The 26554-nt window shown below is 34.7% G+C and overlaps 1 protein-coding gene across 1 annotated transcript in view; it reads left to right on the plus strand.

Moving 5' to 3' along the window:
• DNAH14 (dynein axonemal heavy chain 14) overlaps positions 1-26554 on the plus strand; it is a 577586-nt gene that overhangs the window by 514804 nt on the left and 36228 nt on the right. Inside the window, 7 exon segments of the mRNA XM_074220908.1 lie at positions 5385-5594; positions 7343-7434; positions 9940-10096; positions 13625-13835; positions 15613-15709; positions 17637-17864; positions 22523-22720. Of these exon segments, the coding sequence (XP_074077009.1) occupies positions 5385-5594; positions 7343-7434; positions 9940-10096; positions 13625-13835; positions 15613-15709; positions 17637-17864; positions 22523-22720 (1193 nt within the window).

The following is a 26554-nucleotide window of genomic DNA, read 5'->3' on the forward strand; positions in this document are numbered from 1 at the left end:
TGACTTAGCTTTACCAGGTCTAAAACTATACTGTAAAGCAGCAGTCACCAAAACTGCCTGATACTGGTTTAGAAATAGATTAATGGATCAGTGGATTAGGATTGGTTCAAAAGAAACTGCAGTGAATGACTTCAGCAATCTATTGTTTGACAAATTCAAAGACATCATCTTGATGGAAGCAGTTCTTCTCAGAAGTCTAGAGACAAAAATTGTTGGGAAAACTGGAAAATAGTATAGCAAAAATTAGGCATAGACCCACATCTCACACCCTATACTAAAATAAGGTCAAAATGGGTACAGGATTTAGACATAAAGGACAACACTATAGATAAATTAATGGACCAAGAAATGGTCTCAGATCTATGGAAAGGGGACAAATTTATGCCCAAACAAGAATTAGAATACATTATAAACTGCAAAATGAATGATTTTGACTATATTAAATTAAAAAGGGTTTGTACTAATAAAATCAAAGCTACCAAAATTAGAAGGAAAGCAGAAAGCTGAGAAACAATCTTCACAACTAGAAGTTCTGATAAAGGTCTCATTTATAAAATATATAGAGAATTGCATAAAATTTATAAGGTTACAAAATCTTCCCCAAATGATACATGGTCAAAGTATATGAATAGATAATTTTTAAATGAAGAAATTAAAGCTATATATAATCTTATCGAAAAATGCTCCAAATCATTATTGATTAGAGAAATGTAAATCAAAACAACTATGAGGTATTACCTCACACTTATCAAACTGACTAAGATGAGAAAAAGGGAAAATGATCAAGGCTGGAGAGGTTGTAGGAGGATTGGGACATTGATGCATTGCTCACTAACACTGAATTGTGAACAGATCCAACCACTGTGGAGAACAATATGGAACTATGCCCAAAGAGCAATAAAAATGTTCATTGCCTTTGACCCAGCAATTCCAATTCTAGGCCTATATCCAGAAGAAACCATGGGAAAAGTGGAAAAAAAATGGGAAAAGTTCCACATGTTCCAAAATATTCATAGAAGCTCTTTTTGTAGTGACAAAGAATTGGAAATTGAGGGGATGCCCGTCAATTGGAGAATGGCTAAACAAGTTATGGTACATGAATACTATAGAATATTATTGCTGTATAAGAAACCATAAACGATTGGACTCTAGAGAAGTATGGAATGAGTTACAGGATCTGAAGTTAAACAAAGGAGCAGAACCAAGAGAACAATGTACACATTAGCAACAACATTGTGAGATGATCAATCTTGATGGAAGCAACTCCTCTCAGCAGTTCAGAAAGCCAGGACAGCTGTATTAGACCAGCTATGGACAATGTTATCCCCATCCAGAGGAAAACAAAACAAAACAAAAACAAAAAACAATCCTTCAGAATCTTATGAACAGTTTATAAAAATTATCTCTTATGTATCTCTTTCCCTTAATCCTAATTCCTCATACCAAAAATGACCAATATGTAAACACATTTATCAAAAATATGTATGTACAATGCTAACCTGACTATTCCCCACTGAGGAGAGTGGGGTGGGAAGGAAGGGTCAAAGAAAATTTTGTAACTTAAAAATATACTTATGCAAATGGATGAATAGTTTTTAAAAAGATGAACTTTAAAAAAATAGATGAGATCCTTGAACCTGTAAAAAAATTCACTCACCGAAGAGCTCAGAGTTGCTTTCTTTTATCACTAGATGGCAGTCACTTGTTGGTGATACATGATGCTGAATGAGTCTGAATAGGGAGCCCAGGAGTTGATGGAGAATAGATGAAAAAAAATTAAAAAGTAGCAAAAAGTTACATATAGATTTTAGTGAGTTGAATTCACAAATGAAATATAAGGTAATAGCAATAAAAAACATAAAATTTATCATTTCTTTGCATTCTTTTTTAATATCCATGGAAGATTTTGAGAATTAGACTAACCGGAGGTCAGTTATAAGCAATGAATACCAACCCCAGAACCTGGTTCTTGAACCAGTTTCTCCAAATGCCTCTTGTCCTTGTCAAAAGGACAAAAAAGGAAGCACACATAGAAGGGCCAGTAGAGAGCAGAGGAAATTAGGAACACTTTGTTAAAATAAATTTTTTAAAAGCAAATTTTAAAAATTAACTATGATAAAATTACAGAGATTATCATAACTGGAAAAACAGTGAGAAAGGTTCTTAATACTTCAATTCAACATTAATTTTTTGTAAACATTTATTAAGCAACTCCTGTATTCCAAGCATTCTGCTAAATTCTGGGGATACAAATAAGAAAAAGAAAGCTAAATCCCTGATTTCTAATGGTTTATAATCTAATGGGGGAAAAATACCACCTGGGGTAGGGAGAGCAGGGAGGAAGAGTTTACTAGGGACCCAGCATGCCATGGAGTTGTGAAGTCAAAACTGAGCATAATTACTGATGGAAAATGGACAATTGCTTGGAAATAGTGCCACCCTGTACATAGGAAGCTCTGGGAGTTTATTGTTACATCCTCTAATCAGAGAGGGAGAAGCAACTGAGGGAGTTAAGAAGGTGCTAGATATCAAAAACTGAGGCAGTCTGAATAGTGATGAGATTTCATGTAATCAGTTTATGCTGGGGAAGGCACAATGTTCCCACCAGGCAGAAGAAGGCAGAGCCATAGAAGGAAAAAGGAGAGGTGAGAATAATTTAGAATAAGGAATTTCCTCTTCTCAAAAACAAATTATCAATATCTTTAACAAATTGCAATAAAAGTAGTTTTGTAGCTTTCTCTTTTTCTAATTCTACACATTCACATTCTACACATCTGTCACATAAAGTGTTGCTGTCTACAAACCAATGACTGATATAGCCAGGTTATTTCCAAAAATAAATGACTGTCAGGAAAATATCCCAATGTTCCTTTTCAGCCTAAGAAGTAATTCACAACTCAATGTGACCATTCCCCCTTCTATTTCAGATTCAGCATCTCCTCTGGTTTTCCCTTTAGTGCAACAAGCTTTCATTAACAGATATTATAAGTCCTTTGAAACAAAAGCAATGATTTATTCTGAAGAATAATAATTTGTACCATGCTATGGCAATCAATTCATTTTGTGAGCAATAGATAAAGATAACGGGGCCAGAATGACCTGAAGTAAATATGATAATTTTTTAACAGGACAGGGGTTAAAAAGGTAAACAGTTGTCAAAGCCAACTTGAATTTTATTGGGTAGAATGGCACACTATAAAGATTTTCTCCCAAAATCCCAAAAGTTAAACCCATGGATAGTTTCATAAAAGTTCCCTGCAAGGGGGAATTAATGAGCCTTCATTCTCATAAGAAATGGCTCAGAGAGGAAATAGCATACACACTCAATAGAGTATAGAAGTCTATGTTACCCAAGAGGAAAAAGGAGAGGAAGGGATGGAAGAAGGAGGATAAAGGAGGGGAGAGGGGAAGCGGTGATAAAAACAGAGGGAAGCTCTTGGGAGAAGGTAGTTAGATACAAGACACTTCTGTGCAGGGACAGGGTGAAAAGAGAGAAAGAATAGAGTAAATGGGAGTGGAGAGGAAGAGAATAGAGGGAAATGGTTAACAATAGCAATTATGGGAAAAAATGTTGAAGCAACTTCTCTGTTGGACTTATGATTAAAGAATGCAACCCATCCCAGAGTCGGAGCCAATGAGATCTGAACACAAGCTGAAGTATACTTTTTTTCTCTCTTCATTCCTTTTGAGGTTCCTCTATTTTTTTCACAAGAATATTGTAATAATGTGAAAATAAACAAATCATTAAAAAAAAATTTCCCTACATTCAGTAAAGAGTAACTCCTTCTAGAATTCTCTAAATTTATATAAAATATCAAATTTTATATATGTTATGCTCATTCATGTAACAAAATAGCACAATTCTAAATTTATATAAAATATCTAATTCTATTTATGTTATACTCATTCATGTAACAAAGTAGCACAATGGATATTGTTGACCTGAAGCTAGGAAGACTTAAATACAATTTCAGCCTTAGATACTTTCTATCTAATATGATCCTAGGCTGTCATTTAACCTCTGTCTTATATTGTGTGTATATATATGTGTTTGTGTGTGTGTACACATATACATATTGTCAGCCCTAAAATTGTTTTAAAAAAAAACCTTAAAATGAAAGGTTAAACTAAAAAAACAGAAAAATATAAGATAAACATTTTTAAGTTATATATGTATGAGTATATATGTATTATGTATATATATATATATACATTTTTCACAACTCTTACATAAATGATGTTCATTGAGCATTTATTATTATCCATCTTGCCTAAAATTTTTCTTTGTTTCTATGAAAACACAACTTTAGTTTTATATTAATATAGGAAGAAACATAATTAGTATCTGAGAGTCCTATTCCTGCCCAGATCAAATTTGGATGACAAAAGTGGATTCCTCCTAGAAACTCAGAATTTCTTACTGGGAAAGTAGTTTGGGGGGGGGGAGGGAAGGGAAGGGGAGGAAAGGGAAATGTTACCCAAATCACACTCCCAAATCACACTCCTTAAATTGGAGTGTGAGCTTGGTAGCCATTGTACTGAATGCCCCAATGTTCTATTTTATTCCCATAACTTCTCCTTCTCCATACCCAGCACCTCCAGGTCTTCTGAATCTATAATTCATATACCTGCCCCAGAAGTCATCTTCTGAGTGGATGACCTTTCCATTCCTGGCAATTTCAAGAACTTTCTATTATACTGGAAGATGTAAAATATTATTCATGAATTAAAGAGTGGTACAACTGATTTTTCTCTAAGGTCCCTTCCAATACCAAGATCCTATGCTTCTTTGTAAGAAAAGATTGTGTTATAATGTATTACTGAGTACAATACTGATATGTAAAATTGATTAAGGCAAAATAATAGGAAGTATACATCTTTAATTTTCTTAATTTTAAATGTCACTGTTTTTTACAACACATATATAATTGAATTTTGTTTTAGGAAATTTCTACATAGAAGCACATTCTCTACCATCTCTTCAGACATAGTGAACCTAGGTTCTCACAAGTTTTGTGAGCTAAGAAAAGCACAAATTCTCATAGCTTTTAGCAAATTGTGACATCTTTGAGTAGGGATTCAGTGATAGACTTAGGTATTTTGTCATCCAAAGAAAAATCTAGCTAAATTCATCAAGGTTCATTAAAAAAAGTTAATCACTCAGTAAGTGATGAATTGTTGTGGCCATGACAACTCCTAAAGATTTGTGGATGGGACATAGTATATAGATAAGTACTTATACCAATATATTAATTGATTGATCCACTGACAGTGAACTATATGAATCACATCAAGTTCATTTTTTTAAAATTGGGAAGTAAATGATTAAAAGACAAAAAGATCATTATCTTCTAATAAGATTCATATTTCTTTCCCATTATTAGATTTACATGAACTCAGAAAAGCTGAGCATCTTTTCTGGCTTTCTGAATCCAGGTGGAAAGAGTGCCAGTTCATCTGCAGTCATATACAATCATTTTCTCTTTTATGTCATTCTCTTTTATCAAATATTTCACAATGGACTACATTTATGAAAAGTAGACATACATATTTCCTAATGAGCAAACCTTACACTCACCTAAAATCACAAGAAGAAGAAGTAGAAGAGGAAAAAGAAGAAAGGCGAGAAGGAGGAGGAGGAAAAAAAGAAATAGAAGTAGAAGGAAAGGAAAAAAAAGAAGGTAAAGATTTTTTCAAATTAAATATCTAATGCATAAGTTAATAGATTCAAGCTATAAATTGAAATTGGTTGACATTTCAAACTGGGTGGGGGGGTTAACTTTGCCCACTTGTAATGAACCAACTATAGCAATCCACTTAACTGCCTCATGCCTGAGTTTCCTTATCTGTAAAATGAGTTTGTATTAGATGGTTTCCGGGGTCCCTGCCAGTTCAAAATCTATGATCCTCTGATCATATGTATACCCCACTTTATAAAAATTGTATGTAAAAGGACCATTAATCTTTTTAGGTCATTAATTATTAATCTGCCAACCAAAGTCAACAAACTTTTTCTGTAAATGTTATAGACTTATTATACAACTAAATGGATTCTGAGGTATGGAAATTTTGCACTTGAATCAAGTTTCTACTGGAACTATAGTTTTAGCTTGGAAAATAAGTCATGTGAGATCTTGCTTCTCCTTTTAACTTTTGACAGAATAAGTATATAAAGCAGCTTATAATTCAAACAATACCCATCAACAATTGACTTTACTGGAGCATAACTGTTATGTGTGTTTGTGTGTGTGTGTGTGTGTGATTTTTCCTTGATTTTAGGTTGAATTAATTAAAAATACTATCAAATCTATAACATAAGTGAATTTTCAAAGTTATTTAATGTTCAATAGTAGTTTAGGGTAGTTCTTTTCATTCTGAAAAATGTCAATCACATCCTTGAACTCAAAAAGAATAATAATAAAACCCCCTTTTATTCCATCCCTTTTTTTTTCTTTTTTTGACATAATGGATATGCACCTGTGATGAAAATAAATAATGAAATTCTGCTGTACAGAACTACATATGGCAGCTGAAATACCACTGAATAATAACTATCAAAGAACTTTGTAGTACTACTTAATTCTGCTTTTTAGGATGAAAGCCACTACAAACAATTCTTAAGTGAGGGCAGTTGTGTTCTAATAAATTTGTTTTAAAATATAAGAACCATTTTTTTTAGCTCATGGAGCTATGCAAAAACAGAAAGCAAGCCAAATTTGGCCCACGGATCCACTCCAACTGAAGTACCATTCCATCCAGGTAAATCAGGGTCTGAAGGTGGTGAAGGTCTACAGTTGCATTTGAAGACAGAGAGTTAATCAGGGAAGAGTCACAACTTTTATAAAATTCCTAATCTTAGAAAGTTGTCTGGGGTCCTTAGAGGTTTCATAGACAGTTTGTCACAATTGAGTCTTGAATCCAGATCTTCCTTGATCCAAAATCCTTTCTATTCAGTATGCCAGTTGTTTCTTTTTAATTTTATGACTTTATATAGATGAATTTTTACAATTATTAGAAGAAATTCTCCAACTTCCTAGTATCATAATGATTTTATTTTTTCTGGGAGACTTCCCCCATCCCAAGGTGTAGAGACAGTAAATCAACTGATTATAATACCCGGAAGTCATAACTTTCCATATAAGTAGGAAGTGGGCAAAGCATGTCAATAATTCCCCCAAGAAAGGATGAAGAACAGGAATAGGGAATAGATACAGAAGAAATGGGAGAAGCTAAAACTTAATTTTATTTAAATTTAAATTTTAAAATTATGATTCAAAAATTTTTTCAAAACCACTTACTTTTACAATGTTGTATCTTCATTCATCTCAATTTTCTCTTCTAAATATTAATCCAGATGATGATTTGGAAGAACTAGAGTGTGATGAAATTATCTTCCCCTGGGAGAAACTCACTTCATTTCAAAGACTTACATTGGTAAGATGGGTTAGGAATTATAAGAATTTTTAATCTTTTAGGAACTACATTACCAACTTTGAATTCTTCAAAGCTGAAATATTTACAAGGCAAACATAAGAAAACAAATCTTGGCAATATCAGAAGTCATATTCTTCTATATAGTTCTTTCCAAGGACTTTTTAAAAAAAACAGTGGAACTTTTAAGTTGAAAAGGAAGGGGTTAAAAGTAGATTCCCTTCTCTAAATCAATCTCTTCTGGCTATCCTTCTTCCTAAGTATTAGGGTAGAAGATAATGCATGTACATATGATACATATGATTCTGTAATCCTTTCCTGGCAGGAAAGAGATAAGCAATCTTCTCTGGGAGTGGGATTGGGATGGGAGACAACTTGCCTTGTTCAATATTCCCTGCTTCTTGCCAGCCTAGGTAACATTTCCTAAACCTTTCACATCTATTAGAACCTTGCTCCACAGTGCCTTTGAATATCACCTTCTACTCAAAATCTCAAGATACTTTTAGTTTAGCAACTAAAAAAAAGACTAAAATCCTTCTGGGAGTAAATTAGAAATATGTTTTAAATATGAGACTTGAGGTAGAGAAAAAAAAGACCTTAAATGCCTTCCTCTCAACTGTTTCTAATCAGGACCCTTTCTGAAATTCAAAAGGCGGGGGAGGGGGGGCACTAAGGAGACATAAGACAGGCAGCAGGGCAGCTTTGTGGCTCTGATTCCAGGCCTGGAATCAGGAAGACTCACCTGAGTTCAAATCTGACCTCAGATATTTAATAGTTGTGTGATCCTGGGCAAATCACTTAACACCATTTGAATCTATTTCCTCATCTGTAAAATGGACAAGGAAATGACAAATCATTCCAATTATCTCTGTCAAGAAAACTACAAATGGGATATTGAAGAGTCAGACATGACTCAACAACAAAAGACAGGCAGCATTGTGAAGGAAATAAAGATCTGGTTCCACATAACCTCCCAGGGTCCAACTGTGTAAAGCTATAAATTGCAAAGAAGTTACAAACTTCTCTGGTGGATGGATTTTCCTATACCAATAATATCACAGATCTAGTACCTCTCCCTATCGTAAGAAGAAAAGTTGAGAAGGGGAAAAGAGGTAATGGGGTACCCCAAGGAGATTTATTTTTTGCTCAGAAGGCAAAGAGAAATTAAATTTCAAAAAAGATTAACATTTCCCCAAACTCAACCCACTATAACATTGATTAAAATAAAAATAAGAATAATATCCTTGGATGATTTAAAAAATACTCAGAAAGAGGCAACTGTGACCATGAATTTTAATTTTAATATGAAGAGAGACCAGTTATTTTTTTTTGGCAAGGCAATGGGGTTAAATGGCTTGCCCAAAGTCACACAGCTAAGTAATTATTATGTGTCTGAGGCTGGATTTGAACTCAGGTACTCCTGACTCCAGGGCTAGTGCTCTATCCACTGCTCCACCTAGCCACCCCATCCCAATTATTTCTAATAGTAAGAAATCATTGCAATGTTTCTAGCTCAATAACATATTGATCCTTCCTACATGTTACTAAAGTAGATAATGAATGTAATTATTAGACATCTAATTCTATAAATTTTTCTTAGTAAGGAAAACATGTACAATGATGTGCATTGACCAATAGGTGAAGCTAGGTTAATTTGCTTAGCCCAGGCCAGCAGTTCATGACAAAAGTGGGTACCACATCAGAAATGGTAGGTTCCACCATGCTGGAAAGTCTACAAGTATAGTCCTTACAACAGACTAAAATTACCACCTCCACCACCAGCAGTCAATGTCAAGGGATATGATTTCTAGTCTCCCACTGGAACCTTCCAGTTTGGTTAGAGACTTCCAGAGCTTCCTTTCCAATGACACGGTCTGAAACCTCCAAGACACCACATCACGAGAAGGCAACAGAATGGGACAGTAGTGAAAAATTACTTTTCTAGTATGAAGGACATTGTATATTTTATCTGTAGAAGTTAATAAAACCTACCTTTTTAGAGTTTAAGATCTGATTTGGGCCTGAACCCAGTCTCAGATATTTACTTGCTGTGTGACCTCCAAGAAGTCACTTAACTTCTATTTGCTTCAGTTTCCTCAATTTTAAAATGAGGATTATAACAACATCTCCCTCCCTGAGTTATGTGTAGATCAAATGAGATATTTGTAAAACACAGTGGTCAGCACATAGTAGGTTATTATAATTATTTGTCATTTGATATTTTTGCATTCAGAACAGGGTCCTAATCTGGCAAAGGTGAAAGTTAGGGACATGATCCTGAAGAGCTGTAGGCTCCATCAGGTATAATGGTATTTAGCCCTCCTCAGAGTTTTCTTCCCCATTCCTACCAAGCTGGTTATGCCATTGGATAGAGGCAAATAGGAGAATATCAGGTTAGAGAGCTAATGCTGAATTACTACAGGTCATATTTCTATTGAAGTTTTGCTTGAAGTGATATTCCTCTAGATGATGTTTACATTTTATCCACTTTTTCCTGCTTTTTTTTAGATAAAAATCCTTAAACCAACATCTTTAAATAACTCTGTGCAAGAATTTGTTGCTGAAAAATTGGGATATGATTATCTTCATACAGCTAGAATTAATTTACAAGAATTGTTTAGAGAATCTACTGCCAAAATTCCACTAATTTTCATCCATTCTCATGGTGAGCTTTTTATGAGTTTATTGATGATTAATCTTTAAGATTTTCATTCTCCCCAGTAGTAGGGACTACAAACACACATCACCACACCCAGATAGAATAGATTATTTTTGGAAAACTCCATTATATGAGGTACAGGATTAGCATTGCATTATCTGGAAGGTATTAATTATCGTAACATATTTGTGGAGAAATGTATATATTCATCAGCTGATAAGGAAGAAAAACAACTGAAATGACACTGGCTTAGGAATCTGAAAATGTCAATGTAGAGTACCCATTCTATCACTAAGGAATCATATAACTTTAGATACATCACTTCATCTTTTGCTGCCTTAGTTCAATCGTATGTGAAATGAGAGAGTTAGACCAGATATTCTTTAAAGACCCTAAAAATTCTTAATTCTATGATATGAATCCAAAGTCCCTCCTTCTTTCTCTTCCTATTTGATACTGTGGACCACATCATCTCTTCTTCTGCATTTTCTCCTCCTTTTGACTCTCTGTGGTACAACTTTCTTCTTGTTCTTTTTCTAACTTTCTTTCTGTTATTCCTTCTTGCTGCCCTTTTACTGCATCATTACCCTTCTCCTAATTTTTAAGTGAGACTATTTCAAGTCCTTGTCTTCAGATCTCTTCTCTTCTCTCTCTAAAATCTCAATCTTAATAATTGAATACACTTCCATGACCTCAATTATGATCATTATGCAGTTGACTCCCAAATCTATTTACCCAAACACATTGTTTCCCCTAAAATTTAGCCTTGCATCTTCAATTGCCTTTATGTCTCATTGGCATCTCTGACCCAACATGACTGAAATAAATCATCATCCCTTCTTATCCCAACATGTCTCTTCTTACAACTTCCCTCTTTCTGTTGATGACAACCCCATCTTTCCAGTCACTAAAACTTGAAATCTTGGAGTCATCTTCCATCATTCTCTTTCAATTATAGGCACTGGATGGGTAAGACAAGGGATAGCACCCTGACTCTGAAGTCAGGAAAACTTGAGTTCAAATCCAACTCCAGACACTGATTTGTTATGTGATCCTCAATAAATCACCAAACTTCTATCTGATTTGGTTTCCTCAACTGTAAAATGAGGATGATAATACAAACTTCCCAAGAATATTGTGATGCTCAAATAAGATCCTTAAAATAAATGTTAACAGTTGTTGTTGTTGTTATCATTATTATTATTATTTCTTCCTATCTATCTCTTTCCCTCTACTCACTATTGGTCACCCAAGTTTTCATCTTCTGTCTGTACTATTGTAATAGCCTTCTTCCTAGATTCCTGCTTTTAGTCATTTCTTTTCAGCCTATCATTCCCACCTTTGTCAAAATAATCTTTGTAAGAAATGGATCTAACCACATTACTCCCTAGTTCAAAAAATCATTTCAATTTAAAAAACGTTTATTAATCATCAAGTATGTACAAGGCCCTGGGTTAGGTTCCAGGGATTCACACACACACACACACACACACACACACACATACAAATTTTCCTGACCTCAAGGAACTGGGGAGAAACATGATCATTATAAATTTCAGTGGCTCTTGATTTTCTCTAGAATATTTCAAGAACAGATTCTTAATAAATATGTGTTGAATTGGATTACTACCTCCTTCTCTATTTCCTTATTGGCTTATTTTCCCCCATGCCCTATTGCTTTCTGGACTTCATCTTTTAACAACTTGTCAAACCTGTCCCCCTGCTAACTTTTCTATTTCTCTTCAAACCCACAATTACCCATGCTAGAAACTTCAATTTTATCTTTCAGGCCACATTTTCAAAAAGGTGCCAAGACCTTTCATTCTTCCTTCATATTTCTTGCATCGATCCACTCCTTTACTTTCCCATCTTCCACCATTAATGAACCCTTCTTTACATGTCTATTGGACTCTTATATCATTTATTAATAAGGTATAAAATGATATGTATCAGTTACTATGATTATTATTCATCTTTGTGGAAACAAAAAAGTCCTAAATCAGAAATAAAGATTATTAGAGACAAATGGAAGAGAATGTAAATATAATTATCATAACTTTAAGTATGAGTGGAATAAACAATCCATCGGGATCATGTAGTAGGTAGAGCACTGAGATTCAAGTCAGGAAGATCTTAGTTCAAATCCAGTCTCAGACACTCACTAGCTGTGTGACCCTGCACAATTCACTTAAATTTATTTATCTCAGTTTTACATCTGTAAAATGGGGCCACATTGGAGAGGGAAATTGCAAACCACTCTATTATCTTTGCCAAGAAAACCCTATGGACAAAGTTATGTAGAATCAGACACAACTGAGCAAATGAAAAGCAACAAAACAATCCAACAAAATGAATGATAGATTGGATAAAAAACCAAAATCTCAAAATCTGTTACTTAAAAGAAATATACCTATAAAGCAAAGACATGCACAAAATAAAAATGAGGGGCTGAAATTAAATTTATTATGGATCATATAAATGGAAAAAAATCAAGAGTTGCAATCATGCTGTGAGACCAAAAACAAAAGAAAACAAAGCACAGCATAAAAATGGAAATTTTTTTTAGGTTTTTTTCAAGGCAATAGGGTTATGTGACTTGCCCAAGGCCACACAGCTAGGTAATTTTTAAGTGTCTGAGGCTGGCTTTGAACTCAGGTACTCCTGACTCCAGGGCCAATGCTCTATCCACTGTGCCACCTAGCTGCCCCAAAATAGAAATTTTTTAAAACTACATTATTAATCAAACCATAAATAGACAACATCAATACTAAACTTATTTACTCCATCTAAATCTAAATAATAAAAAGGAAAAATTAACTGACTTAAAAGAAAATATACAATAACAATCGATTTCAATATCCCATTCTATTTTATATACAAATCTAACAAAAAGATTAAAAAGAAAAAATGTAGAATTGACCAAATTGCTAGATAAATTATGATACAATATCTTCTAAATAGCACTGCTAAAGAATACATGCATTTCTCAGCACCACATGAAACTTTGACAAAAACTGACCATATATTAGGGTGCAGAGAAATTGCAACTAAAAGTTAAAATCAGAACAAAATACAATAAAATAGAAATCAATTCAGAGAACACAACCAAAAGACCTAGATTCAAAGCAAGTTTTAACAATGAAATCCTAAATAATGAGTGGTTCAAAAGAATAAATCACAAACACAAATGATAATCATGTGGACAAAATGATGAAACAGCATACCAAAATCTCTGGGCTGCAGCTAAAGCAGTCCTCAGGTAGAAAAATTATAACCCTAATCCATATAAACAAAATGGAAAAGTAGAGGATTAATGAACAAAATATGAACTTTTTAAATTAAAAAAATCGATAAATCTGAACCAAGCACAAAAGAAACAATAAAAATTGGAGGAAAAATAGAACAACCAGAAACCAAAAAGTCTAGTATTCAGCACCACACCTTATATGCCCAATGTAAGCATTTAATAAATGTCTCTCATTGAATTGAGATTAAACTTAATTTAATGGAATTATACTTAACTTTGTTATACAGGAATAGACCCAACAACTCTCCTGCTGAGATTTGCACAGGAGATGAATGGAAATACAGATCATGTGACCATGATTTCTTTGGGACGTGGCCAGGGAATTAAAGCTGAAGAATTAATACACAAGGCAAAAGTAAAAAAGGGCCAGTGGGTCTTTCTCCAGAACTGCCATCTTGCTGCATCTTTTATGCCGAAACTTTGTGCAATTGTTGAGAGGTGAGTTCCTTTAACTTGTTAATACAGTTCGAAAGATTAAATTCGTTATTTAAAAAAAAGGTAATGGCCTGGTAGAATCCCTAACATATTTTTTATGCTATAGAAGATCTATACCATAGTATTAGTGATCAAATTCTATTAGGGGTTCTAAGGGGGGAGGGGGAGAATGATAAAGATATTTCTCTATGGGATGACCAGTATAGTGAATAATGAAAAATGACTACTGTGAAAATGATATACCCTGCTATCATTTTCATATGTACCATAGTTATGTACTACCTAGAATTCACTTTTCTAACTTCACATACTTTCCTGTATTCAGTTTTGCATGTGACAGGTGAAATGACTAGGAAAACAAAGATTCAGTCTGTTCCATCTTTCAAGCATATCATTTATTAAGCAATGCATGCCAGCTGCCCAACAAATCAGAACCAAGAACTTCCTCAGTTTAGAGTGGATGCTGAATACAAGGCGAGGCAGACTTTTATACATTAAAAACAATCAAAGAAGGCCAATTGATTGAAAGAAACCAATATATTAGGTTTTTTATTTCTAATTGGAGGAAAGATTAGGAACTTTCTGAATTGGGAGGAGAGAGAGAGTGAAGAGGTACAATCCCCTGAATTCAGAAAAATAGGTGTCCACTCCTGGCAAGTAACTGTAACGTATCAAAGGAACATAGAAGCAATAATTGATCAGTATGAGATCAGTTTTCAGATAAAACATGGGTTGTATGAGATGTATAATTGTGAAAAAAACTCTTGGCATCAGTCTTTGAATCTAGCTGGATTTAACTGAGGTCCTTGGTTAAGGGTCTCAAAGCAGCAGGTCAAGGTGGTCCAATATCCCAACTACATAGAACTAGGTTCAAATAATGCAATAAAGTTTTCTCCAAAAATCCTACAATTGAATAAATTTTTCTCACAAGGAAAAAATTTGACTAGACCCATAATTGAACAGAAAGGGAACTGAGCTAGATCATGAACTGAATCACAGAGTGGAGTCCTGTGGTTCGCCCAATTCCCACAATTAAACACTTCCTGTCCTAATCCCCTCTCCTCTCACCAAAGAGAAATTCTAGAAATTTACTCCCTGTGTTCTACACTAGTATAATTGAAATTTAGCTATTTGTTCTTTAACTGACAAATAATCAATGTCTGGGATTAATAACATATTGTTTGATTTACATTTGTAATATAATACCACTTAAACCTAATTCAAATTTTCTTGAAATTGAAAGTCTCTGCCATTACAATCAAACCATAATACACAAGGAAATTAGGACATCTAACAAGTCCCAAATGGCCCTCATGTCAGTGTTGATGGATATTTAATTAGGTAGCTGCAATACCAGATATAGCCACTAGGTAGCACCCTACTAAGCCAACAGCTAGGCTTTGTCAGTTGTTCTGATGCAGGCACCTGAAGGGATAATTCTTTCCTAAAAGGTTGTAAGCTCCTTGCCCCATATACAAGAGAATTCTGCAATACCCTTCCTGCGTATTCTGAGTTACCAATTGTAGGAAATTCACTAGGAAAAAATAATTTAAAAATAAAGAAACTCCAATTTCTTCCTCAAACTTGGGGAAGACATAAAATGGAGGCAAATAACTGTTAAGAAAATTATAAAGATCTTTGATAGTAAAATGATCCCACACCTGTATTCTAACTCAGCAATGCTATGATGCTTTTCTTTACATTTTGTTTTTCATGGCAATAATTTTACAAATTGATTGTATTATATTATTAATTATATTATAAATTAATTATGTTGCAGATTTAATATTACAAAACTAGACCCTGACTTTAGGCTATGGTTAAGCTCAAAACCAGACAGCTCTTTCCCCAGAGCTATTCTGCAGAAGAGTTTGAAGGTAAGAATTATGGGTTGTTAATCCTATGCATCAGGGCAGACCAGAATATAGACTGTAACTTGTAACTTGTAACAATCCTAGAAAGTTGCCAGAAGCTCTAGGAAGTGACTTGCGCAGGATCAAACAGCTATTTTCTGTCAGACTGGATTAATTTAATCCTTAGGTATTAAAAACAACAAATTTATAAATTGACAAAAAGAGTCCAACGTGAATTCTAAAGATTTTGAAATCTAAATTCTGAGACAAGATGGAGGGAGGATTTGATGCTATCAATCATTCAGCAAGTAGTGGGGAGTGAGACTTTAACTCTGCCAGGAACGTTCCCTTACCCCAAGGCATTTACAATTTAAATTATTTCTATTACATCATAAATATGGCACACCCTGAGATACTGGAAATTGAACATTTCATTTGGGTTAGATTTCTGCCCTTGCTTTTGCTGCTTGTCTTAGCATTTATCTAATTAACTCAATCATGAGAGGGTAATAAGGGAAACGAACATTTATTTAGTACCTTCAGAAAACAGAATGCTATGCAGAGCTTTGGGAAATCAAAACATACATTAAAAAGTGTCCAAGTCAGGGATATACTGCTAAGTATTTGATAGGGAAAAATATGTACCTAGGATCCATTTTTAAATTTAATTTGAATTATTAACATTTTCTCCAGTCTAGGCAATCAACAAAGCAATAAATCAAACCCTGATTTATAGTATTTGCTGATTTGCCCATTGTAAATGATCATACTGAAAATTTAAGAAGACTCTCAAAAGCTAGTTCAAGCTACTCAGCATAACCCTAGTCCTAGTCTCATGTAGCTGATAATCTAAAATGAGGGGGAAATGTGGTAAAAATGAGGGAAATTTGTTTACAGAACTTATTAAATATCTACTAAAGACAAAATTTTAAATATTGAATCAAAAATCATAAATTAGAATTATTGATGGATTTTATTTATCTTTACCTTTCTTTGCTACCTGCCCCCCATTACCATGATGTTCACCTTAGGTAGGTCTAAGAAGTACTGAATGATTTACTGGTGCAGCCAGAGAATCCAGTAAAACAATCGACCAGACTTTTTAGTGAAAATGTGCCAAACTAACTGATTAAAATTGACCAATAACACATCTGGTTATAATGAAAAGAAATGGGCATTTATTGTTTGCTTTAAACTTTGACAAAAATATAGAATGAAGGATATAGCATGGGGTGGGGGTGGGGGTGGAGGTGGGGGTGGCGTGGGAATGGTTGAGATCCCTGACAGACACAGAAGGATTTAATTTCATCCCACATTCCTGGAAAATGAGAACCTTTCCCAATACAGTCAAATCATGTTTGAAATTAGAACACCTAACAACAATGCCAAGCCCAATTGTCATCTCTCCCAATCCCTTTTTCTTCTGGCATTGGTAATCCTCTGTCCCTCTTCCTGAGTAGACAAGATCTAAATGCTGGCACATCATTTCTTGAAGCAAAAACAATTATTTTCTTCTCCCTCTTAACAACTCTGCCTGTCTTATAGGCAGAGTTGTGGCTAATCATTCTTTCTACCAATGAGGAGTGTCTTATGCCAATACTCAGGATATATGTGCATACATATATAAAGTGCATATATATAAATGTTTTATGTATGTAGATATATGTATATATAAGCCAAGATTTTTGATTTGCCATTGAGTCTTATAAATTATATTCAAAACAGTAAGTTATAGTTATTAAGTAATAGTGTATAACTGTACCAAATACTCAAGAAATAAAGATAATAAATGATACAGTCTCTGCTTTTGAGGAGCTATAATGAAATTGGCTGATCACTTCTTAGTAAGTTTTCTACCTTTGTTATACAAACAATAAATAAATAAACTTTAGATTTAGGGACATGAAAAATGCTACTTTCATCTATGACTTCCATTTCTCATTCTTTAAAGATAACAATAGAACCTCCTGAGAGTGTGAAGGCAAATCTCCTTCAGTCATTTGGGTACCATGGCAGTGGAGAGATAACAGAAGAGATATATGAGAATACTGAATGTGGACCATCATGGAAAAAACTTTTATTCAGCCTCTCCTTCTTCAATGCTGTAGTCAATGAAAGAAAAAAGTATGGAACATTAGGCTGGAATATTCCTTATGAATTTAGTTCTTCAGACTTGGAGGTGAGTATGGTTTGGGAATTTTTTAAAAAATAAGATCTTAATCAATCCTGGATGCCCAAACTAATATATCCAGGCACCATACAATAGTGAACACAAAACCAGGAAATGTTTATTTCCATAAAACATTTCCCTTCTAAAGAATTTTCACTAAATATGACATTAACAAGTAAATACAGGGGTATACCAAAAATTTTGTTGGCGTTTCAAGCCATGGTCAGTGAGTCAATAAACATTTATTATATGTTTACTATGTGCATAGCACAAGTGCTAGAGATACAAAAAGAGGCAAAAAAAAAACATTGCCCTCAAGGAGCTCACAATCTAATGGGGGAAGACAACAAACAAACAAATATGTAGTATATGTAGGATATAAATAGTAAATGTAGCTATATGTAGGATATATGTATATATCCTACATATTATATATATATATATATATATATATATTTATTTATTTATATCCGACGTAGGATATGTAGGATAAATAGTAAATTATTCAAAGTAAAAAGGCACTAGAATGAAGCAGTACTGGAAAAGGTTTCCCATAAAAGATGGGATTTTAGTTGGGACTTGAAGGAAGCCCAGGAAATGGAAATGAAGAGGAAGGGGAATCTTTCAAGCTTGGGGGGGGAGGGGAGGGGGGAAGGAGGAAGTAGAGGAAGAGCCAGAGACAATGCCCAGAATGGAGACATGGATTATTTTATTTGTGAAACAGCCAAGAGATCACTGTCATTGAATCAGAATACATTCAGGAAATGAGAAGTAAGAAGACAGGAAGGAGCTAGATTTTGAGTCTTTGAATGCCAAATGGAGGAATTTGTATTTGATCCTAAAGATGGTAGTATACCACTGGAGTTTATTGACTTGGAGTGGGGAGAGATTTGAAGCATGTGGACCAACCAGTAGTATCAGGGGTAAAGAGATTAGGGACTACACCAGGATGGTGGTAATATCAGAAGAAAGAAATCAATGTATTGGAGAGATGTTGCAAAGATCTTATAACAGAGTGGATATGGGTTGGGGAAATGGGAAATGTAGTAAGAGACAATGAGAAGTCAAGGATAACATCTACATTGTGAGCCTGAAAGACTAGGAGAATGCTATTGCCCTCTATTATTTTTGTAATAAAAAAAGTTAAGAGGCAGAAGGCTTTGGGGGAGGGGGGGAATAATCATCTGAGTTTCAAGCATTTGGAATTTAAAATGCTTACTGAAGTCAGGAAGACTCATCTTCTCAAGTTCAAAGCTGGCCTAAGACAGTAGCTTCATGACCTTGGGCAAATCATTTAACTCCATTTGCTTCAGTTTCCTCATCTGTAAAATGAGTCAGAGGAGGAAATAACAAATAACTCCAAAACCTTTGCCAAGAAAACTCTAAATGGGGTCATGAAGAATTGAACATAAGAATTGAACATAACTGAACAACATGCCTACTGAATACCTCATTCAAAATGTCTGAAAGTCAGTTAGAGATGTTTGGGGCAGACGGCACAGATCTGAGAATCCTTACCCAAAGATCCATAGGGATTACCAAGTGAAGTTGTACAGAGAAGAGAACTCAGAACAGACCCTAAAAATACCTAATGGATGGAGGGCATGATCTGGAAGAGGATCCTGCAAAAGAGATCAAGAAGGAATAGGAAGAGAGTCAGGAGAGAATGGTGTCCTAAGAACCCAGAAAGAGGAGATTATCAAGGAGAAGAGAATGATCTCAAAAGTGTGCAGAGAAATGAAGGAAAATGAGAATTGAGAAAGGACCATTGGATTTGACAACTGAGAATTCTGAACAGTAGTTTCAATGGGATGGAGTTCAGAAGCAGATGGTAAGGGGTTAAGAAGAGAGTAAAAGAGGAAAGAAAGTGGAGATATTTATTGTACACTCCTTGAGTAATTTGACCACAAAGAGAAAGAGATATGGGATAAGAGTAGGGATGGAAGGATTAAGTGGGGCTTTATTTTGAGGAAAAGGAAAACATGGGCATGTACATAGGCAATAGGGAAGGAACCAATAGCCAGAGAGAGATTGAAGTGATAGAGTGGAGATGACAGAAGGGAAAATCTATTGAAGGAGATAGGATGGAATAAGATCTCTCATGCAGGTAGAGGGGTTTGCTTAGATGAGGAATAAGGTCAGCTATTCATGTGAGTGAGGATTAAAGGAGGATGACTGTGGCAAAAGAGTAGTGTTAAATAAGGAAGAATGGGGAAGAGGAAGTTCATGGCAAATGACCTCAACTTTTTTCTGTGAAGTATGAGGCATTATAAATGATATATCTGTTCTGTACTCATAATTTTGAATATTATAAATATAAGAGGATGAAATAAAGATGAAATAATATTTTGTTTATTAATAGTACAAAAAACCTCAAATAAAAATGACATTTTTAGTGAGGACAGAAAGAAGTTTACTCATATATTAGCAATGTAATTTGAAGACTACTGGCTTAGAGACTCCTTAAAGTGCCTTTCATTGCTACAATCCTCCAATTCCCAATAAGAATGATAATTTTCAAGTAGTTAGGTAGTACTGAATTGCCTTGGACTAACAGAGTAATTGGTAATTGATCCATGCAAATAGACTTTCATTTTGTTTCCAAGATGAGTAGTTTAACCAACTTATTTATCTGATACAAAGGTAGCAATGATGAAATGGAAAAATAATTGAACTTGGAGTCAGAAAATCTAGGTTGGAGTTTTGGTTTCAACACTTATCAGGTGTTGTCATTAAAACTCTCTGAGCCATAAAAAAACTGCATCTGTACAATGCAATTACCAGTCTCTCCAGAAATTTTGGGATGTTGGGGAAAAAGTATTTTGTTCAAATATCCAGTAAAATATCATTGAAACTTGTTACTTTGTGTGAATTTTCTGGAACAAAATGTTGTGCCCTCCTAGCCAGATTCACCTTAAGGTTCAGAATGGTCCTCAGAAATGTTCTTCAAGTCCCACTGTGCCACTGCCTTCCCATGTTGTCTAATTAATGTATGTACACACAGCGATGGCAACTTTAATAGGGAAAGGACAGAAAAGCCTTTAGTAAGCAATAAGGTGGTGCAGGGGATAGAGGGCTGAGCTTGGAGTCAGGAAGCCCTAAGTTCGAATTTTACCTCAGACACTGACTTGCTATGTGGCCCTGGACAAATCATTTCACCCTATTTGCCTCAGTTTCCTCAATTTTAAAATACCTCGGAGACAGAAAAGGCAAATCACTCCTGTTTCACTGCCCAGATGAGGTCACCAAGAGTCAGACACAACTAGATGACAACTGTATAATAGACTTCGTTAAATACATTTTTATCTCTCTCAACAGTAGTTCTGGGAGAAATGTGCAATTATCATTCTTATTTTATAATTGAGGAAACTGAGGCAATCACATTTTAAGTGATTTACCCAAGATTTGCTTACCTCATAAATATATAAGTTCAAATTTAAATTTAACTCTTCTTGATCCCCAGTCCAGCATTCTCTCCCCTTCATCACCTAGGTGCCTAGCACCTTGAGCAAACTATTATTTTAAAAGCCCAATCTGAGAGAAAAAAAAGAATACCTTCTAGATTTAATTTAAATGTGTTGAGAACATTTAAAGCACTGGTCTCCTTCATTAATATGAGTTCTATGAGTTAACTGGAGTTATACTACTGATACTATTGTTTTGAGATTTGATTTGTTTTGTTTTGTTTGGGGGGAGAGTTGGAGGACACATCCATATCTAGGATTTCATTCATATGTGAAATTATGATTTTAGAGAGTTGTCCAAGGCACTGTGAGACCTACCCAGATTGTGTTTATGTCAAAAGCAAGACTTGAACCCAAGTCTTCCACCACTGACTCTGTCTTTCTCTAAATCTGTCTCTGTCTGTCTCTCTGTCTGTCTCTCAATCTCTCTCTCTCTCTCTCTCTCTCTCTCTCTCTCTCTCTCTCTCTCTCTCTCTCTCTCTCTCTCAATTCCCCCTCTTCTCAGCCTCCCTGTCTCTCTGTCTCTCTTTTCCTCTGTCTCTCACCACAGTAGTTTTGTTAAATTCATCTTTTCCTTTAAGCCTCCTAATTGTTCTTATAAGCAAGATGGTTAAGTTTGATGTTCTATAAGGGAAAAAAAACACCAGAATTTTCAACCAGACATTCTACTTGTGATTTGATAAGGTAATATATACATGTGAGCCAGTAGCATCCCATTTAATGGTATAAATAGTTCCTTCTTTGTCAGTATCTCAAAGACAGCAGTGATCAACTTTTTAAATGCTTGGCCTCAACTCTAACACAGAACCATTCCCAGAGCTATAGAATAGTGTCAAAGGCATAAATAAGATCACACATTCAGAACTGGAAGAAATCTTAGAGACTATCTCTTCCAACACCCTCACTTATAAGGTCAGTAGCCAGTGACCCAGACAGGTGGGATTAATTGCCTGAGATCTAATAGGTAATGACAGAGGCAGTTTCTAACTCTAAAATCAATGGTCTTTCCACTCTCTTTTTTTGGAATAGATCATCCAGAGCCTCTAATGCATTAAGTAATCAGGGAATCAAAAACTGTTCTCTTATTGTCTGCCCCATAGAGTTCTCTAAGAACTGAGTTCTCCCTCAAAAGGTCAACCAAATAAAGTCAAGAAGTACATTTAAATTGAAGATCATGGCTGAATTTAACTTCTTTCTTGAAAGGTCACCATCAAAATGTTAGCAATTCTCCTGGCCGAAAAGTCAGAAATTCCTTGGGAAGCAATATATTATTTGACAGGAGAAATAATTTATGGAGGTCGAGTAACAGATAGCTGGGATAGGCTCTGCTTAATAGCTCTTCTAAAAAAATTTTGCAATCCTGATGTGTTGATGAAGGACTTCAGTTTTACTGATGATGGGGTAAGAAATGTATTTTTCCCTTATTTTTACATCTTTTAGTTAAGTTCTGTTAAATGGCCTTTATTGATATCTCTACAGCATTATTGTTATCTCTCAAAAGCATTTAATAAATACCTCATTGGAAATTGTACCAAGCTTTGGACAAGAAGAACACCTAAAGGACTTTTGCTTGAAGACACAAATCAGAGAAAGATCCTAGCTAAGTACTCTCCTATTCCCTCTGGACCTTGGAATGCTCCAGAACTCCTCAATCTTAGTTTCTTTCTTCCCCCTAAGCCCATTTAGCCTGCCTCATGAGGGAGTGAAGGGGAAAGATAAGCTGGTAAATGTCTGGTAATAGCTGGCTGGTGAACTAGAAGAAAAATTTACCTCTAAACAGAATATTCCCATTCATTTTCTATTAATTCAATCAATCAACAAGTATTTTATTAGGGATCTACTACATACCAGACCCTGGAGACACAAATATAGTGAATTCTGCTGAGACATATGTTTTGAAAACCAGGATTTATTCCTAAATGATTACTATTAGGGAACTATTTGAGCATAATGCAAATTTTACTTTTGCTTATATGCAATTTCATCAGCAAGAACAAATAGCTGCAATACTTCACAATTCATGAGCTTCAGTCCTTCTAGATGCTCATTTCCATAATAGATCTTTTTCAAGGTTAAAAGTACATTTATTGTAATCTACAGGCATAACCTCTATCCCCCAATCCCCTCCAATTACCATGGCTTGACAGGGGATAACTCCCTTCCCCTACACACACACAGAAACCCATAGCCATTTTAGTCAGCCAAGGACCAAGCAAGCCAAACTTAGATTCATGGATACCAATATTATTTATTGTAGTATTTATGTATTTCTTAACCATTTAACATATATAAAATTGTCTTGCCATTTTTATTAAATTCTTATTTTTTGTGTTGCTGACTAAAATTGAACGTATTACCCTTAACACCATTTTCCTCATAAATCCTAAGGTTTTTATTGATCAATTTAGCTTAGAACTCTTTATTTTTTTGGAATACATAGAGCATGTTATAGGAGAAATAACAGTACAAGGAATGAAGCAATCTTGACTCTTAAGGAGTTCATATTCTTCTTATTAACCACCCACTACATAAAAAGCTCCATCCTTAACCGCAAGGAGCTTATAATCTAAGGGAATATTGTTTTCTAGAATTTGATAAGAGGGCATCCTTGCCTGGCCCCATAGTATTTATTTTATGAGTCATTGATTTAAATAGTTGGCCAAAAACTTTGTTGGGGAATCATAGAAACAATGACAATGTTTTCCAAAATAAAGGGAAAGTGACCCATTGAGGGTGACAGTGTCTTACCTCTCCTCTCCATGAACTCAGTTGTAATCTTTTTCTCCTCTGTAAATAAAAATCATTCCATGTTATGAAGCCTCAAAGGAGAGCTTCCTTTGTGGGAGTGCCAGATACTAAGTTCCCAAGTTTCCCCCAGGAAACTTAGTTGGTAAAAATTACATCTTCAATATAATTGATATCCTTTTTTATTTTATGTATTTAAAAACATAATTTTAAGAAGTGATCTTTAAACTTCTCCAGATGACCAAAGGAGTCTCCAACACAAAAAAAGATTAAGAAACCTCTGAGTACATGCTGGTATGGTGGCAAATCATCTTAAGAGAACTTTGTAACAAGGCTTCAAAGTCAATACCATGACTACCAAGCTTTTTGTCTGACAATTGAATAAAAGGAAAACAAAGCTCTTTTCTTAATGATGGTTTCTCTTGATCATTTTAGGAGAAGAGAACATATTAAGAATCTTATTGCTTTTTGGATTCTAACTTTCATTATTATTTTCATTGACTTTTTCAGATTCTTTCTAGGTTTATACATTCTGTGTCTCACTAATCAGAATCATTCATTTAGTAGAGATCTATCGAACCCCTAGTGTCAGAAGACCTTGCAAAGTGAAGAAGGAAGGAAGGAATCATGCTACTGATTCCATGAAGTCTGAGGACCTGGTTTTGAAACCCACTCCTGTCATTTACTCCCTGGTCAAGTCACTTAACTGCTCCTGAGGTCATTTTACAGGTCATTTCTTTAAGATGGGGGGGGGTGCATCTAGTCCCAACAGCTCTAAAGTTAGGATCTTCCATGTTTTACTTCCAGATGTACTATTTTGGAGAAAGGGGGAAGGGTAAGACCTTGGGGTAGGCAGGTTCTTCTCAAAATATCCACAGTTTCCCCTTCTTGCTCTATTAAAAAAAAAATGATTCATTTAGGGTAGTTCAAAACTTCTCTTTAGGGATGAATATGCCTACCTCCATAGGATGCTTGTATTTCATTTCTAAAGATAACTAAGTCTGTGGTGAATCAAGCTGACCTTTCTATTGCTACTTGGAAATTGTATAGCCTAAGGTGAGGAAATTTTACATTGGGAAATGAGCCAGATTTCTAGAGCTTGTGACACCCTTGTTTCAGTATTTCCTCTTTGGCAGCATAGTTTGGAGAAGTCCCTCTTATTCAGAAATTAGCTAGATGCATAGTCATAGTGGATAATACTCTTCTGGACAGAATACTCATGTAGCAAAAACTAGTGAAAGATAGTTAAAGCATTTGTGATTAGAAATGTAATTTGGGAAAAGAAATTCAGTTCAACATTTGAGAGAGAGTTCCATGCTAATTCAATGACAGGCACCAGAGGAGATACTAAAGACAGACAAGTAATGATGAGAAATGACATAGAAAGAAAGAAAGAAAGAAAGAAAGAAAGAAAGAAAGAAAGAAAGAAAGAAAGAAAGAAAGAAAGAAAGGAAGGAAGGAAGAAAAGAAAAGAAAAGAAAAGAAAAGAAAAGAGAAAAGAAAAGAAAAGAAAAGAAAAGAAAAGAAAAGAAAAGAAAAGAAAAGAAAAGAAAAGCCTTTAAAAGACAGTGAAAAATTGTAACTGCTATCTTGGTCTGCACTCATAGAGTAGGAGGAAGGGTAGTTCCATTGTATTCTACCATCATCAGAGTTTGTGTTCAATCATGGGTGTCACAATTTAAGGAAGACTTAGATAAACTTGGAGAGTGCCCACAAGAGGACAAGCAGGTTAATGAGGCACATTAATTCCCAGTTGTTAAGAGGGTTCATTTGAAGGAACTGGAGGTGTTTAAATGAAGAGGACTAGAAAAGAGGCGGAGACATGACAGCTATTTTTAGGTATTTATTTAAAAGGTTGATGGGCAGAAGAGGTATTAAATTTCAATCAACAAACAGTTGTAGATACAGTTTGTAGATACAGTCTGTAGACACTAGAGATAGAAAAGTAAACTTAAACAGATTTTGCCCTCAAGGAGCTCACATTTTATTGTTCTATTTGTCTCAGAGGGCAGAACCAGCAGCAAGGGTAGAAATTGTGGAGAGGCAAATTAAGATTTAGTGGGAAAAAAAGATTCCAAACAATTAGAGCTGTCTAAAAGTGAAATGGGAGGGAGGAAGGGAGGGAGAGCAAGGATACACTTTGAATCTTTAGAAAATTAGTTTAATTAGAATTCTCTGTCCATCACCTATCCTGGAAAAATGAAGCATTACTATGCCATAATTTTCTGAGGTTTATAAAATGAAAATCAAGATCTAAATCACAGCAAAATTTATTTTGAGAAATATTACTTGCTGAAGTATTTCTCATAACCATATCTTGCCATTACTATTATTTAGTTATCAGAAGCCTAGGATTTGGTTTCACTATTTATTTTCCATCTCTTATTTACATAACTTACAATACTTTCCATAACACTCTTATAGTAGTAAACATTCTATTTATACAACCCATAGCAGTTTCTAATTGAAAATTTTTCTTTACTTCTCACA

Source organism: Macrotis lagotis, chromosome 2, assembly GCF_037893015.1.
Source record: "Macrotis lagotis isolate mMagLag1 chromosome 2, bilby.v1.9.chrom.fasta, whole genome shotgun sequence".
NCBI classification, from domain to species: domain Eukaryota; kingdom Metazoa; phylum Chordata; class Mammalia; order Peramelemorphia; family Peramelidae; genus Macrotis; species Macrotis lagotis.